This window comes from Fringilla coelebs (genome assembly GCF_963513975.1).
Source record: "Fringilla coelebs genome assembly, chromosome: 13".
Taxonomy (NCBI): domain Eukaryota; kingdom Metazoa; phylum Chordata; class Aves; order Passeriformes; family Fringillidae; genus Fringilla; species Fringilla coelebs.
In genome coordinates, this window is record NC_140039.1 from 15580412 (window position 1) to 15597984 (window position 17573).

General features: G+C 44.1%; 1 protein-coding gene across 1 annotated transcript in view; it reads left to right on the plus strand.

Annotated features, from left to right (window-relative positions):
* The window catches only part of SYNPR (synaptoporin), a 97250-nt gene that overhangs the window by 68575 nt on the left and 11102 nt on the right, over positions 1 to 17573 (plus strand). The window contains exon 3 of the mRNA XM_084214760.1: positions 2698 to 2822. Within this exon, the coding sequence (XP_084070886.1) occupies positions 2698 to 2822 (125 nt within the window). The remainder of the gene's footprint in view (positions 1 to 2697; positions 2823 to 17573) is intronic.

The window sequence follows — 17573 nt, forward strand, 5'->3', positions numbered from 1 at the left end:
ACTGTGTGCACAAAAAACCAGCTAGTAATTCTTGGCTTATTGCTCTGGGCACGCCTCTGACAACATAAAGCAGCACAGCCTGGGATGATGGGGAAGGGGAAATGCAGAGGTAGGAGGAGAGTTATGCTTCTGCTTAGCCAGGATACCCCAAGGAAATACCATTGATTTACAGCCCTCACTCTGCATTCCCTTGATGTAAATTATAAATATGCTTCCTAAAAGTGCTTGGTGTCCTCAGCATGCAGCTGTGGGGACTGGCTGGGCATTACTGGCAGCTGGGTGATCCCAGCCATCAGCTGATCCAGCCACAGCAGGAGCCAGGCTGGAGCTGGCTGAGGCACAGCTGAAGTTTGGTAGAAAAGTCTGCAGCATGGTCCTTTTTCTCTTCCCACCTGCCTTGTGGGTGCTTCCTGGTGCTTGGAGCAGAGTGTGTGCTGGGTGAGGTTGGGAGCTGCTGGTTGTGCATGGAGGGGTTTGCTGAAAAGCTTCTGGTTAAGAGCTGGTTGTGGGGCTAAAGTAAAGGCTGGATGCTCTCAATAGGGGAGAGGAAAAACTGGGAATTCTGGAGGAGATACTTCCAGGAAGGAAGGTATAGCCCGAGCTGTGTTTTTGGGCATGGCTCTGTGCCCTTGGTGAAAAACATGATGATTTCTAATGCATTATGGTGATTTCTAATGCATGATTAAAGGAGATGAATTTCAGTTGCACCTCTTTCCTCTGCTTGTCCCCTTGCTGAGAGTGTCAGCTGAGAGGTGATGGCTCTTCCTTTATGGCAGGTCTCACACTGCAGGCTTTCAAGTTCCCTCTTTATTTATCACTGTTAATCTTTGTGCCTATGTACCTGCAAACCATTTGCATTTGCAACTCTGTTAATTAGGCTAGAAAGCAGGTCAGCGTTCTCTCCTCTTCTCCTTAATATATTGTCTTCTCCTTAATACACTTGTTTTCACAAATTGACCTGAGGTGATTCATGCTGATTTTCTGTGCTGTGCTACTTGTAAGGGCAGAAACTTCTTGTGTGTACAGAGGAAGTGTCTCATTTAGGATGAAGGAACACATTTAAGTTGTAGTGAAAACATTTATTTTGTGGCACATATTTAACAAGTCAATTCATAGTGAAATTCAGCTTTCTTCTTTTTCAGTGAGCTCAGCAAGAAGAATTGATTCAATCAAAGCTTTTATTAACTTTTCTTGTCATTAGGTACCTAAATACCTTTGCAAATCTATCCTCCATGTATGATATACCCTGATCACGTTGGAAGTGAGTGGCAGGGTGGAAACTTCCATCATTCTCCTGGTATTCCCTGTGCTCCATCATGCTCAGCACATCACTCTGCACCCAGGGAGGGTCTCCCTGCCCCAGTGCTCAGGTGTCTTCCCTATAATCTGGCACTCTCTGGGGAAAAGGTGCACATGCAAAGCTGAATTCCAAGGAGGCTGGTGAAACTTGGGACTTTGTTTATGCTGCAAATTGGGAGAACTAAGATTAATGGTATGTTTTACAAAGCCTTGTGCTGCAAGAAAAGATCTAGTTTTTCTATTTATTATATCTTCAGTCGGTTACTTTGCCATTACATCTGCTTGCTGCATTATTTTTCAGTGTCCAAAAACATGGTTTCTTTCCCAGATGTGAACACTCTTTTGTTTCCCCTGGGTTGCTGATTTTAGCTTATTTAATTGTGGCTGGGATTGGGTATTTGCTTGCCATTTCCCTGATCTGCCCTTCTGTAGATCTCACAGTAACTCTGTTAAAACTAATGGAGTTACTTCAGGGCTATAGTGCTGCAGCCAACAAAATCTAACCTGTCCTTTAATTTAAATTACAACTGCATAAATAAACTGCCCCCACTTCTACCTGGGGTCTTCCAAGGAAGCATACATCAGTGATATTTGAAGATACTTATGCTTGCTTCCAATTCCTTTCCTTGAACCCTTAATATAAAAGCTGATGTGTCTCTGCCCTGCATACTACCTCCTTCATTGTTCTTCTCCTGGAAGATTCAGATGTGTTACAGGTTTGCATCAGAACACCCCAAACTCTTTTTTCCTTTCCAGTTTGCCTGACTCCAGCCAAAGTCTGGAATTCCTTTCTGCTTTGCAGTCAGTTTGCTTCACCTCTAGATCCACTTTACATTATGGTAGTAATTTAGGAAAAGTAATTAAAAGAAACATTGTGGGTTTTTTCTGAGTCATACATGAAGTGGGAGAGGGGCAGCTCAGGTCTGGGTTTTGCCACATAATGTGATGGTGGCTGTGTGAGCTGTCTAGGTCTGCTATTGCTACTTCTGGTTGCACCTTTGAAATTCTCCTGCCAGTGTTTTGTTTGGGTTCAGAAGTACTCATTATGTTCAGTCAATATCCATCCTTCTCTTGTCCAATCTCACCTGTCAGTGAGGTGAATTGAATAACTGCTTGGGTTGTGAATCCCAAACAGGGCTCAAGACAGGAGGGAAGAACTGAGATGGCTGGCATGGACAAATGGTGATGGGTCTGTCTGGGTGGCAACAGAGCTTCATGTGTCACGGCTCTTTGCTTTTGGGAAGGGTGCAGGAATAATGTCTGGCAATGCTTTAAACGCAAGGAGTGATGGATAACCTGACCCGAGGGGGCTGGGGCCGCAGCTAGAGCTACTGCATGGGTCTGCTTGCGGCGGTGGCTGAAACGAAACGAAATAAAAATGTTGTTTGTTTTTGACAGCTTTTTGCAATCTTTGCATTTGCAACATGCGGCGGGTACTCTGGAGAGCTGCGCCTCAGTGTGGACTGTGCAAACAAGTCCGAGAGTGACCTCAGCATTGACATAGCCTTTGCCTACCCCTTCAGGTAACCCGCGCGCGCTTCGCCTCTCGCGGCTGGGCTGGCCCGGCTGCACGGGGGGATCCTTCACTCACTGCACATTTCAGTCAAGCACCGCTCTGGGGATCCGGAATTTTCCTCTGGTGTGCAGGGGGAATGAGTTTGGCTGCTCGTTTGGCTATCCACCTGGTGTGGATGGGGCCGTGGAACTGCTGGGAATGGGAGCTCAGCGGAGGAAAATTCATGAGGCTCAGATTCCAGAGCCCTGTGGAGGCCGGGAAAGCTGGGGAGTGGAAAATGGGAGGCGAGGAAAATGAAACAGCACAACCATCCCAAGATGAAAACTGTAGTGTAGCCATTAACTTAAGCTGGAAATGAGGGAGGTTTCCCATCCACTGCAGCAGCAAGGATCTGAAATAGCTGCTCCAAGGGAATCATCCCAAGATGAAAAACTGTAGTGCATCCATTAACTTAAGCTGGAAATGGGAGAGGTTTCCCATCCACTGCAGTAGCAAGGATCTGAAATAGCTGCTCCAAGGGACAGGGAAGCAAAAAACCCAAAATGAGTTTGAACCATGATTTTGAAATGCTTTTTGAAAATTTTATTAATTGCCTGTTTGCATCTTTTGGTGTCCGAATGCTTTAATCTGAGTGATTTAGGAAAACAGTTTTTATAGGCTTTTTTATGTTTTTTAAGTACATCTGAAAACTATAGTGTAGTTATACATATATATATATAAAATAATATATACTTATATATATAAAGTTCTTGCCATTTAAGATCCTGCTTCAAAAGAGCACCTACAGTCTATTTTTTAGATATGTCAAGTCCACTGCAGAAACCACTCACTTTTGTATAAATGATTTCTTCAAGGAATTGAGATGATTAAGAAAAGAATGCATAATTCAATCTCAAGTCTAGTACACTATGACTCTAAAATAATTTTTCTTCCTTGGGAAATCACATACTGTTTTGCTTATGATTGCTATGCACAGACCAGACTTGAAAGCATCTATCTCTTTAACATGTTCTAAGATACAGCAAATTCTAAACAGTGGGAACTGAATTTGATTCCTTGAAATGTTGTTCTTGCTTGACATACATTTATTACTCCAACAAAGTCACATTTCCTGGTATTACAAATGTTTATTTTTTGGCTTGAATATGTCCACATTTTCTTTCATTTCTGCTTAGTATGCGTAGGAGAGATCCTGAAAATTGAGTTATGTGAGTTTGTAATTTGATTCGCTTCCAAATAGGTCATTTCTCCAACATTCGTTACAAATACACCCTGTAGTGAAGTGCTTTTAGTTTGCATGATTATAAAACAGTATTTTATTTTAAAAGTTAATAAAACAGAGAGAAGTAGCCCTGAAGTGTCTCCTGGTGTTTCACCAGGCACATCGACCATTGTTTCTAGAAGGAAGTGGCTGGATCTGCAATTTCCCACAGTTTTGCTTATGAGAAAACTGGAAGTAATTGATGAGTAATGTAACATTCCAGCATGCTGCAGAATAGGGTTTATTTGCAGGAGGGGTCCAGCTGAGGCTGGAGCTGGCCCTTGAACTCAGCATGCACAGAAGGGATGTATGGCACATCCAGTGGGGTAGTTGGCTACGTGGTACAAATACAGCTGAAATGTGCAGGTGGGAGGGGAGATGACACTTAGCTGCTGTTTCAGGAGAAGCATGAATATACTCAGATTTTGTGCAATTTGGGATTTTGTTTGCAAACCTGAGGCGCGTGCAAAAAGTGTCCAGAGATGTGCAGATTACATGAGGCAGCAGATGTGTGCTTGGAAAATCTGCTACTTTGGAACTTGGTGTCATCTCAGTGTTTCCTCTAAATATCCCTGTGACTTCCTCGTGTGTTTGCTATTTTTGCTTTTCTCCAGTGCTCCTTCCACAGAATGGAGATGGGGTGGTCTAAAAACAGAAGTGAGATTAGTTGGGAAAGGTAACATCTCAGAGCAGTGAACAAGGTTGGAAAAAGCAGCTCAGGAAAGCTGAGGCTCTCTAATCAAGACTGTGCTCCTCAGGCTCATCTCCCTGCATGGGCTTGTAGGCATTGTTAGGTAGGATGAATTTCCCACTGGTTGTCTTGCATTCAGGTCCATCTTCCCATGGCATTTTCCTTTCAAATGCCTTCACAGTCCTGATTATTGGCTGTCAGCTGGGGGAGGTGGAGGTGGAAGGAGAGGAGCTGCTGAGCATCTGACACCCCGCTGCTGTTGGGGCTGTCAGCAGTGACACTGAAGCAGTCAAAATACCTGAGTGCTGCTTTTTTATGAGCTGCACCTTCCAGCATGACTTGAAACAAAGCAAGTTGTGCCACCAGCTGCTTTCATTTCTCTCACTGGGAGTTTGAGGCTTTATTTTCTTCTCCCAGAAAATGAACTGCTAGACCTTGGCCAGTAGATGACAAGTGTCAAGAGCTTAAACCTGGTAAACAAAGTGGTAAGGCTGAACAGGACGGCTTGGCAGAGCAGGAAGGCTTGGGTGTTTTGGAAATGGGATTGAAGGAACCTGAAAACCTTCCTATTAAAGCAAGATCAGAATGGGGGTAGAGTTTTCCAGACTGAAAGGATGGGCATTGCACTTGTGACCACATGCTTCTGGGGCCAATCACCTGAGCTAAAGCAAAGGAGGATGCAGGAGGGCAAAACCAGGGCTGGTGAGGGGGTGATTTGTGTGGCCCCAGGCCAGTCTTGCATGCACAGAAGCAGCACTGCACTCCACAGCAGGTAGCTCCAGATGCTCCCAAAACAAAGGAGCATCTTCACACCTGCCTTTTGAGATTTTTCTCAGCCCCAGCCTACAAATTGCAAAAGTCTCCAGCAAGAAACAAAAATGAGTCCAAGAGAAATAATTAGTACAATTAGGCAGGGAGTTTTGAAACATACCTTTAAACTAATATTAATGCTTTCTTGGTTTTTCTTTTTTTAAAGTTATGGCTACATGGAAGTTATGCTTGTCTCCTGTGTTGTCTTACTGCTGTTGTAACTCTGGTAGCAGGAAATTGTGGAGCACCAAAAGGAAAACCCAAAGAAACATTTTTCACAAGGTGGCTGCTACCCATTTCTGCTGGAATCACTTTCTTAGTTAGTTCTGGGCCTGGAATAATTTGCCCTTTGAAAAGGGGGAAGTGAGGAAAAGCATAAAAGTGTACTAATCACTATCAGAGTGACCTGGTGCAGCGGTGCTTTTGCACAGGGAGGCAGCATCCCTGGGAGAAAAGCCCTGCCTGTGCAGGGTGGCTGTGTCAGGAGCAGCAGGAGGCTGAGCATTCCCATCTGAGCCCCTGCTCTGGGCTGGTGCTGCTGGGGTGCAGCAACCACTGAAGAGTCCCCCCAGCATTGATGTAATTGACCCCAAATCTGGCTCCACCATCTCTCCTGGAACAGGAGATGAGATGGATGCTTTTCCATCCCCAGTTACACTGATTCATTTAAGCTTCCTGCAGCCCACATCCATGACCCTGTAGCCACCCTGCAGTGTGGAAATTAACCTGAAGTCTAAACCCTAATATCCTCCAACAGTGTCTCCTGGAGCTCTGCCACACTCCTCTCCAGATCCTGCCAGACTCTTCCATGCCTAATCTGATATTTATAAAGATGTTTTAAATATTCACCTGAGGGGTTTTTTCTCATTTTGGCCTGATTCTAGTTTTATCACAGAACATTTCTTCCTTTCTCATGCTTTAAAGCACAAATCATTCTATGGTTACCTGTATATACATTTTGGAAGTTTTTTTACAAGCTCAAATATGGAATCAATTTCTCTGGCCCTACAGTAGCAGTTTTCCTCTAGCATTAGGATCTGTGCTTGATACAGAGTCTATTGCAAATTTGGCACACATTAGGATGTTCATTAACTTGACCCTCACCCAGGCAATGATTCTTTGAGGGGGTGGAAAAAAATTCAGTATCTTGGGATTATTTGTTACTCTCACAGTCCATCACCTTTCAGATGGATTTGTCACTTATCCAAGTGCCCTGAAGCAATATGTTTTGTCTGTAATAAGAGTCCCAGTGAAGGTCCTATTTGTTTATTACTTTCTGTGATCCCAGAAATATTTTTATCATGTACTTGGTTTTTCCTTGTACTTTGATAACAAGTGGTTGAACAGTACACCTACTGGGTACATACTTGTTATTGATATTCACTATTTTAAGATGCTTTTTCACCAATCCTCCTAAAAGCAATTATTTTCGTTTGCTTAACTTACCGAGTCTGTACTGAAGATTTTTTGCTAGTTAATTATTCCTATCACAAATTTGATGTTTTACTTGCAGCTGGCAGAGTTGCACTGAAACATTTGGGCTTCTTCAACTCCTGATTTAAATGAACCTTTGCACCTCAGAGGTGCTCTCGTGGTGATGAGCTGGGACAGGTACTCTGTGCTGAGGCCATCACCTGCTCTTTGTGGTTATGCCCTGTCCATTCCAGGGAGGAATGCTCTGCCAGAGCCTGGCTCTGGGTGATGCTGGTGGGGTCTGTGGCTCGTGGGAGTCCCATGAGCAGAGATGATGCAGGGCAATGGGAAGGGAAAACCATCTCAATACAAGCCCTGGAGTAAAATCTCTTTGCCTGTAGCTTTTGGAGATGCTTTAACCCAAGCCAACATACAGAGTCTATCCCCAAGTTAAATGCTGCATGGGAATTAATGTGGAGCATCTCTTGGCTTTTCTTGGGGCATTCATCCTGAAAACTACTTGGAAAATATTGACCTGGATGATGACATTGTTAAATTTTAAACAGTCTCACCTAAGCCACCTTCTTAGGTGAAGTGTCTGCAGAGGTGTTAGGAGCACTGAGCCACAGTTACCAGAAGGACAGGTAGGATTTCCTGGTGGTGCTAATGTGAGACCCTGATGAAAATATGTCCTTGCACATCTTTGTATCACAGCAGTGAGCAAAACAAATGTTTTCCATTTTATTCTAAATCACCTATTAGTAACTTTTCAGTGTGCTAGTAAAGCTGTCTCTTCAAGTGGTCCTTCCTTCTGAAGGAAAAGGAAATTATGTTTTATGGGAGCTTTTCATTCTCTTTAAGCATCTCATTTGAATAAAGACATTCCCATTGAGCACCCTTGAAAGTGTTCACCTCATCTGCATGCTATGGACAGTCTAGTCTTCCATTTGAAATATGACAAGCAGATCTAAATTGCCTACTTAGAAGCTACAAATGATAATTAAGGAGAAAACATCTGACTTTTTGAGCTTTGCATCCATCTTTCTTTGGAAAAGGCCTCTGCTAATGTTATCACATTTCTGTGCCAGGGTGTACTATCCTTCTATTTGTCATCCATTTGTAAATCTCGCTTCAGAATTCACTGAAAAACATTCTGGCTGAAAGATTATGAATGTCTGTAGTGTCTGGGAGACTGAGAGCTGCTGATAAATAGAAATTTTTTCCACTAAGTAGTTGCCTGCAGTGCTGACTTTCAGGCAACTGTGGTGGGCTCTGCTCCCAGACTTCTTGGGAGGTTGGAGATAGGAAAGAATTAAGTCACAGAGTCAGCTGAACTCCTTAAGGTTTGTGTTTTATTTCACATCATTATTTCAGATGTTTTCATCTTACAGAAGATGCCTCTTCTGCAAAACAAAACTGTGGTCTCACAAACCTCCTGTGCATAGACAGGAGCAAAAGCAAGGCAGCAGGAGCTGGGCACTGGCTCACTTCAGGTGTGAGCTGTGCCAAAATGCAGATGCCCCAGTTCCCAGATTTGGCAGAGCTCCTGGGAAGGTGAGAGGTGCTGGTTAAACTCTGCATGACCCATTCCAGCTTAATGAAGGGATAAATCTCCACCCTGGAACTTCTCAGAACAAAACTTGGTGCTTCTGAGAAGCAGATTATGCACAAGCCGGAGTTGCAGGGACAGTTGGGTGGAATTCAGATGACCACGAGCTGTGCCACAGTGGTTCCCTCTGGATCTGCAGCAGTGAAAGCTGCATTAGTTTAGTCCCTTTTCTTGCCAAACTGTGACTGCCTCCTCTGGCACTATAGATCTGGGGTTAACAGCTGAACTGATGAGGAAAACTGTTCAGTAATACATCAGCTAAGCTGGAGATTTTCACCAATATCCCTGTTATATAAACTGGCTGGGTAGGATGGGCACTGAGAGCTCGGTTATGGCTTTAATTATTTTTCACAACTGTTTCAAACTCTGACCTCAGCACTGCTTTTCATACCTAATTTTGACCTCTTGATGAATAATTTTCCAAACCAGAACTTCTACTGTTAGTGGAAAGAAGAAATTGTGTGAATGAGGAAGATAATATTGTGTCCTGCTGGGTAAAATTCAGCAAATCCTTCAGGTTACAAATATCTATGATTGTGACACCTTCACAAAGTATCTTCATATTTATTTGCATCATATTTTAATGATGCAAACTGAAGCATTAAGACATATTTTTAACTAGGAAATAGACCTTTTTTTCTCAGTTGTGATTTTCACATTCTGGTAATTTATAGGGCTATCCAGAAAACTGCAGCTCAGTTTTTCAAAATCTCCCAGTGGAAAGCCAGTTAAAAGATTTTATGCCATTCTGACGTGAATGCAAGAACTTTGTGAGCTATTTAAAGTATGGCCCCAGCACTTCCCTGGCAGTGAAGGCATCAGAGACCTTGGTCAAGTCTCTGTACTGAAGCAAGTCTGGAAGCAACCTGAACATGGAGCTTGCAAAGCCAAACTGTGCACTGATCAATGAGCTGTTGGATTAGTTAGAGCTGTTTGCTCTTAGATTGTCTCCTGGGCTGGGGAAAAGGTGATCCAGGTCTGCAGGATAAATACTTAAATACTTTTCTTTTCAGCTTTGAATGAGCGTAGTTTGTAATAGGAAAGAATATTTCACATTTTTATAACTGGCTCTAGTGATTAAAGAGTGCATCCCATAGTTCAGAGCCCTGATGTGAGTTTTGCTTGCTTGTGCATGGCTACAGAGTACTGAAGTAATTGAAAACTGCAAATCAGTGTTCTCCAATTTCCACAAGTCTCCAAGGGCCACACTGACCATGAAGTACTGTCTTTAGACAAAGAGAAAATGGGAGAAAACGGGAGAAAATGGCTTTTAACTTGGACAGCTGTGGTCTGCAGTAACAGCTGTCCATGAGTACCATGTACAGTGTCATTCCTATTGTCAGAGTTTGATGGAACTACTGCTGGTTTGATTAAAACAGATAAAAATATGGATGACTTTTGTGACTTTTCTAGTTTTGAGGGCCTCCTCCTGACCCCAGTTACAGTCTTCAAAAGCCACTTTGTAGAAATCTTCAAGACTGGCAAAGAATGGTCATTACTGCCAGTTTGCACTTTTGGAACTGTGGATAAAGGCAAGTGTCCTTTCCTCACAAGTGAGGGACCAGAGATGCTTCCAGTCCCCCTTTATTCCTGCATGAGATCTATAGAAAACCACCAGAAATCTGATATAAAACCACATCTTCAGCTTCTCTTTGGGCTGACCCTGTGCATGTGGTCCTCATCACAACTGCGTTGTCGAAGCAAGAGACCACCCACCACCCCCACAATTTCATGGCTGGTCTGGATGGCTTGGCTTCTGGGTCAGAAGCTGCAGCCCAAGGGGGCAAAGCCTCTGCTTGTTCAGGGCTGTCAGCAGGGACTCAGTGCTTGAGGAGGTCAGGGGAGGAAGATTGGCAAAACCATGAGGTCTCCAGTTAATTGCAAGGACAATTGTTAACCCAGAACAAGTTGATGGGTCCAGGCAGTAATTTTGTGATGGGGCAGCAGCTCTGCAGACAAGATGACTTCTCCAGATGTTGAGGTCATCTCGGTTGCTGCTGTCATCAGTGTTCTGCTTCTACTCTGTAGCTTTTAATCCCTTAAAACTCAGAACACCACATCCTTGAATGTTGAACTGGAGCCATAGAGGAGGCTTGTATTGGTTCACAGCTCTTCAGACTGGTTAGTTCTTGTCTTGGTGTCTATGTACAAACTTTGCAAGAACACAGAGCTCATGGGCACACAGCTGGAGGGGGAAGGGAAGTGGCAGGAAATTGTTGGAGATTGTGTCTGCTGCAGGTAAGGGAGAACACTTTCCTAAAACTTTGCAAATTGTAGAGCTTTTCTTTTGGCACTCAAAAATTGGATTTTTCCTGGATTTGGATGGTCCAGACTGGCTGATTTTTCTTCATCAAGGCTATATTTTATGCTTAACACTGTTTTAGTGCCAGAAAAATTCTTCATTAATTCTTTAGGCCAAATTTGTTCTCTAAGTGGAAGTTGATTTTGGATCTGTTGCAGTTTTTTCACCATTTGAATTTTTTAAAGATAATTAAGAGTTACCTTCCTTCAGAGATAGTAGCAAGGTTTCCCAGAGACTTGAAAGCAGTTTTTCCCAAGAAAATAGCTTAGTGAAGGGAACTCAGAGTGTATTGCCACTAGTCTGTACCACAAGGAATGCAAGTGCCCAATCTGAGAAGGTATCTGGGCTGTACAGACTGGAGGAGCATGTCTTTGAGAGCTGTGCTCTGCTTGCACAGCATGTGTTCCTGAGAAGAGCTGTGAAATTATCTTGGGAGATAAATCTGGGTCTTGGATAAAGGCTTGGAAGTGGGGTTGGGATCACCCACTCAGCTTAGCAGGCACTCCCAGCAGCATGTGTTCTATAATGAGCCTTTTTGTTGGCTTTCTGGTGCTACGATGGAGTAGTAGGGTTTGCACTCCTGCTACGTGCACAGCCTGGGGAGGCTCCTTCCCAGGGCTGGCACCACTCCAGATGTTTCTTCCCCCAGGAGTGCTGTGCAGGCTGTTTTTCCCAAGAGCTTTGTGCACGCAGTCACTGGGAGTGGGTCCTGCAGGGGATCTCAAACTGGGGTATGGCACTGCTGCCTTCTGCCCACCACCAGTGCTGTCCCTGTTCCAATGCCTTCAGAACCCACTCTCAAAGGGGCTGTGTAGCTTCTCTTCCTGGAGGCCTGAGCACCTCAGGGCGTCTCAGACTCACTGTCTTACCAGGAGAAATTAAATGTGGGGTAGAGGGATGGAGCAGAGGGACCCATGATGTGCCCAGCCCTGGGTAGGTGCTGTGGTGAACCTGCTCTGAGCTGCCTGCACTGGGGGAATTGCCCCTGTCCCTGTGCAGCACACAGTGTGGTGTGCTGGGACAGCCTCTGTGCCTGCAGTTTGCCCTGATAAACCAGAACTGTAGGGAAATAGTGCTGGGCAAACCTCTGCAGCACAGCTGTGTGCTAGAGAGGGCTGGGAACCTGGCAAGCTAGGAAATTGAAAGTATAGGAGGGAAACATTTTTTATTATTTTGACTGGACATAAACCAGAAAAGAGTGTAGGTTGCTACAGTTTTCCTGGTTAGCTTCCCAGCAGCAACTTCTGGGGTTTGTTTTGGTCCTGCTGCACTGGACATGGATTTGGATGAGTATAAACCACTAAAGTCAGCTGTGACAAAGGGGAGAACTTTAGGATGTTCAAATGTCCAGGAGACGAGCTAGGAGTAAATGTTTGCAAGATGATATATGTATTTGTGTGAAATGACTGGTAGTGTTGAATAATTCCAGAGTGATGTGGGCTTTGGAGTTCATTTTTTGGTAATAAACGGAGAGGATTTATTGAGCAGGCAGAAGTTCAAAGTGAAATATTTTCAAATACTCTTTGATCAGCCAACTTTATTCCTTCTTCTTCTTCTAGAAAGGAAAGAAACAAAAGACAAGGCTTGAATTGCTGAGTCAGAGGGCAAATTTTAATTTTGCTTTCTGTCTGCAGATAAAAATGAACAGATTTTTTAGGGGCAGGTATGGGGTGGAAACGAATGTGTAGGGGAGGAGGGTACTGAGGGCACCTTTGGGTGCTGAGGAGTCTGGAAGGGTGTTGTTTTTTGGGGCAGCTGGTAGAGTGAGGCATGGAAAACTGCTGGGATAGTTAGGTAGGGTGGATAAACATCTCAGTTTTGAAAGGCTGTGTTATGTGCAGGCAGCACTGAGATGTGTGCCATGGTAGATGGGCAATGTGAAGGTAAGGGCTGGGAATACTTGAGTAAGGTAATTTCTCCATTAGGAAAAAAGATGTTGGAGAGCAGCTTGAGGTGAGAAACAGCCTTGTCTTTGTTAGCAAAAGGGTAAAAACCTCTGATTTTATCAGAACAGCACAAGGTGCAAAAGAGCCAAGGAGCAGTCACCTCCATGGTAGCTGCTGTCCTGCTGAGGGGCAAACCCCATCTCATCCCCACAGCTGCCCAGGGCTTGAATAACATCTCAGCTATTTGACTTTGAAGGGCTGGAGAGAATTCAGCATTAATGGCTTCAAAGTGTTCAAATGTGGGATGAAGAGGCTCTCTGCCTGAGACTGACTTCAGCAGCTCCTGGGTGCCTGGGTGCAGAGATTGAAATCCTGTGGGAATTGCTGGGTAATGGTTTTGATGCTGCAGGGTCCCCCCAGTCAGGGGTTTGTCCCTGCAGAGCAGATATGGGGGGAGGAGGAGGAGGATGAGAATGCAGAGCTCATTCCATCCATCCTCCTAAAGCCTGGAAGGAAATCTGTTCCCTGCTGTGTGAGCAGCCTTGCAGATAGCCAGGATTTTAACACCAAACACTCAGGAATGCCCAGCACTGGGGGGAGTGTTCTTGGCAGTGAGAAGAACAGGCTAGGAAGAGTGTTGGAAGAGTCAGTGGACCCCAGTTACCTTAAAGAAAAGACTTTTCATTTGCAGGCAGACTTCTGCTTTGACCTGACTATTAGAGATGGTTTTCAAAGTGTTTTTCTTAATGTAGGTAATATCTCTAGAGAAGTTTTACAGGAATGATGAGCTCTGTTGTGTGAGGAAAGGCTCCCATTTATTTGTATTCTTCCACTAAGCCTACCAAAAAAAAAATCCATATTTGGTGCCTCAAAAAGGTCCATTTGCCCAGGGACTGGCTGGCTGGAGGCACTGGTGTCAAAGCACACCAGCACAGTTCTCTGAAATGAGGGAGCTCCAATGTTTTCAGGGCTAACCAAAAGAAATGCCTTTATTCTGTATCCCAGAGAAAGGAAGATGCAAACCCTTGTCACGTTTTTGTGCCTCAGCAGAGCAGTTTCACTTGCTGAGGGGCTCTGTGCATGTCAGCATTTCACTACAGTGTTTTGAAATTTCATTTTCCCCTCATTTTGGAGATTATCAGCCAAGATAAACATTTCCCAAGAAACCCCTCCACAAGCACTACTGCAATAACTCATTTCAGGTGATTTATTTCTCTCAGGGATTTGCAGGCAGTAAAGACAATTGACAGTTTGAGTTCCAGAAACAAGTTGGGGGGAAATGCAGCCCAATGAAAAGATAATGGATCTCTGGGTTTTTGCAAGCACGTGTGTGGGTGTTGCAGATTTTATTCCAGCATGTTGTAGACAAGTTGGAGGCTGGATTACAAGATGCTATTTTCAGAAAATAGGACAACCTGCCAAAACAGAGCTTTTTTTTTTTTTTGCCTGTTTTTCACTAGATCCTACTAAAGGAATGGAGAAACCCTAACCCCCATTGAGAATTTTTGGAGGCAGAAATTTATTTGTTATTTATTAATCCACACACTAATCAAAGCCCAGGGGAGGAAATCTATGCTGGTTCATCAATAATGTTTGAGCACATTCTGGTGTTAATTGTGTGTTCTCTTGGCTTCAAGTCTGAGTGTGCATTGTTGAAGGGGGTGAATCAGACAATATTGGATCACTCACCCTTCTGCTGGTGGAGTGAGACAGGTCTTTGGGGAAGTTGGCTCATGACAATTTTCATGCTCAAGGATCATTAGGGGAATTAAGCTGCTAAAAAAACATGGAGGGCTATGATTAAAAGAAAGCTGTGGCTTCAGTATTGTACTGAGGAAGTTCAGGAAGAAAAGGGAACTTCACGTTCACATGGAGAGAGCACAACTTCTGCTCCCCCATGCACATGTAACAGCTGTAGCTTTGTTCAATGTGTCTGGTTTCATGTATTCTTTTCAGAGCAAGGGTAATTAGAATCTGAAAATGTAACTGCTCTTCTCTGCTGTGGAACAATGTAAAAATCCCCTTTTTCACTGTAAAACACTCCTGCCCTCTTTTGATCTTGTCAAGCTAGACAATACAGCTGTCTTGTCATCATATTTCCCACGGCAATGGAAAGTTTGCCAAGTGGTGGAAGAAGCCTCAGAAGGCCTTAATTACTGTGACTTCATCAGTGAAACTTGACTGCCTTTGGTGGACTTAGTTGAGACTGAAGTGAGTTTGAGGGAATTTGGGCCTGGATGGCTTGGCCATGGCAGTTGCTGTTAACAAAAGGATGGTGCTGGTAAACAGTGGGCAGCAAGGATGACCTTAGTGCAGCTCTGCTGAGTGTGGGATGCAAGGTCACATTCCAAAGTCAGGAGCTTTATTTCTGAATTAATAGCAATACTCAGTGCAGTACAAGGCAAAAAAAAACAAAACCAGAAAACCCTGGAGGAGCTTACAGGGGAAAGGTTTCCCTAATTAAGTAAATTCATTACTGTTTTGTTCCTTATTTGCATTGCCCATCAATCAGTGAAAATCGTTCCTGTTAATGCAGCTGAACAAATGTTAACAAAGTGCAAAGGGTGTGATGGCAAAGGGTCACTCTTGGAGCTCCTGGTTTTGTTTAGCAAATGGAGAGTCCAAGGTGGAATAGAGGGGTGGTGCTGGAAAATTGGAAAACAGCAGAAGGAGGACCCTGGCCAAGGGTGACTTGAAGGAAAAGGTGGGGTGTAAACAGAGATAAGAGAAGATGAAAGAGGAATAAGTCAGAGGAAGTAAGAAACAGAACAGGTAGAACTGTATCAAAAGTGAGAGGAGGAGGCAATTAATGTTTTGTGAGTCATCACCAAGCCATCCTGCCCCCAGAAAGGCTGACTCAGCAACATCAGTGGGGAAAAAATCAGAGCTTTCTCTTGGAGATGCCATTCCAGATCAAAAAGGCTTTGATTAGTGAAACTGGATTTTCTGTCAGTGATCCTCCCCTGCCTTAAAGAAACTTTTCAGATGTATCATGTAAAGCCAGCATCCACCCTAAGCACCACAGGGCTTGGCTCCCTCACTCCTCTTGCCTGTCACAGCTCCTCTTCCCAGGTCTGAATCATGGTCTATTTTGGGGCCCTGGCACAAGAGAGATCTCGGTTGTTTTGACAGAGGTGAGGTGGCCACAAGAGGCACCAATTACTGCACATCCTCTAAGAGACCAAGGAAATCTAAAAGGAAAAGCAAGCGAATAAAAATAACTTGATGGAAGAAGGTTTCTGTGATCTCGTATTCCTGACAGGTGCCTGGCCACAAAAGCACTGCTGGGAAGGTACAAGTGGGGTGTTAATATATGGACATTTTTTTCTGGCTTATGATTCAGAACTAAGGTGCAGTCAGGAAAACAGAGAATAGAAAATGAAAATGGTCTCAGATGCTTTACCATGTTTTAAAGGCTGGTGGTTGTTGATGGTGAGACTGGGCTGTGTTGACAGTGGGCAGTCAGAGGGGCAGGGGTGGGCAGCAACTTCAAGTCTGAATCTTGGTAGCAATATTCCCTAAGTTACTTCCTCTTTGGTATGCACAGGGCTTTGAGCTGGTGCTTGCAGCACTACCTGTTGTCCAGTCTGTCTTTCAGGACTCCTGGGGAGGGGAAGAAAACTCTGCTATAAAGACAGTGAAGTCAGGAAATTGTTCATTGGCATGAGGATCTCTCTCATGTGTTCAGATTTCATCAGGCTTTGCTGGCTTTACGCTGGAAAGGCGATTCAGCCACTGCTCATCTCTGCAATCTGGGCAGGCTTGGTTTTGTTTTCATCCCACCACTACTACAATGACAGAGAATAAAATCTCTGAGGCAAATAACTGGTGTTCTTCATCAACCACTGATGAAAAGGTTCTGCCTACATGTTTGGGTACATTTAATCAGGACCAGCAAAAGCAAAAAGTCATCCAATCCTCCAATGACCATTAATCCATCTTGTGATTTCTGCTGTGGGTACTTTGTTTTCATCTGGGGAATTAACTTTTTATTTAGCCAAATATAGTTATGGCTGCTGCTCCCATTGGCTTGCTGTTGCACACATTAATTGCCCTTGAGCAGAGGAATGTCTCCCAGAAGGCCTAAGCCTTTCTCAGCACCAGATCATCAATTCTTTAATTGCTGCTGGCTTTGTCCCCGTCACTCAGCCTGTGCAGGGCAGAACAACATGATCCCTCACTGGGCACCACGTCCCCACTGATGTGAATCTGGGCCATGCAACAGGACCTGCCAAATGACCCCTCCATGGATCCTCTTTCTTTTTCTGAATTAGAAATTAAAATTATTGCAGAAAAAAGTCTGTCACAGGAGCTTCCTGACAGAACTATAGGTCTATTAGCTCAGTCACTGATAAACAGTCATGAGGATAAAGTTAGGGCTTAGGTTGCTTAAACCAGGGCAGACTTTTTCTTTGATCCAAGTTGAGTATTTCTGCTGCAGCTTGATTTTAAAAGCCTTTAATGTAGAAGCACTATGGGGCTTGCAGCCTTATGGGCTAACAGCCACAGGTAGCTCTGCGCCCGACAATTTGATGCAAGGAATTTGTGAATGTCCAAACACGGGTATCCCATGGGCTTAGTCCTGAGGATAAGACTCTCTTTTCTGCTGCCTGGATTGTAAGAATTCGAGAATCAAATTGTTTCTCGCATTATCCTTTTTCAGCTGTTGCCATGGCAAAACCCCAGAGAGGACAGGGAGGGTTGTACCAAGCCACTGGAACACAAACTTTTTTCTGGGATTGATTAAAAGATGTGTTCATTGCTCAGTCTCACCTTGGCACTCACA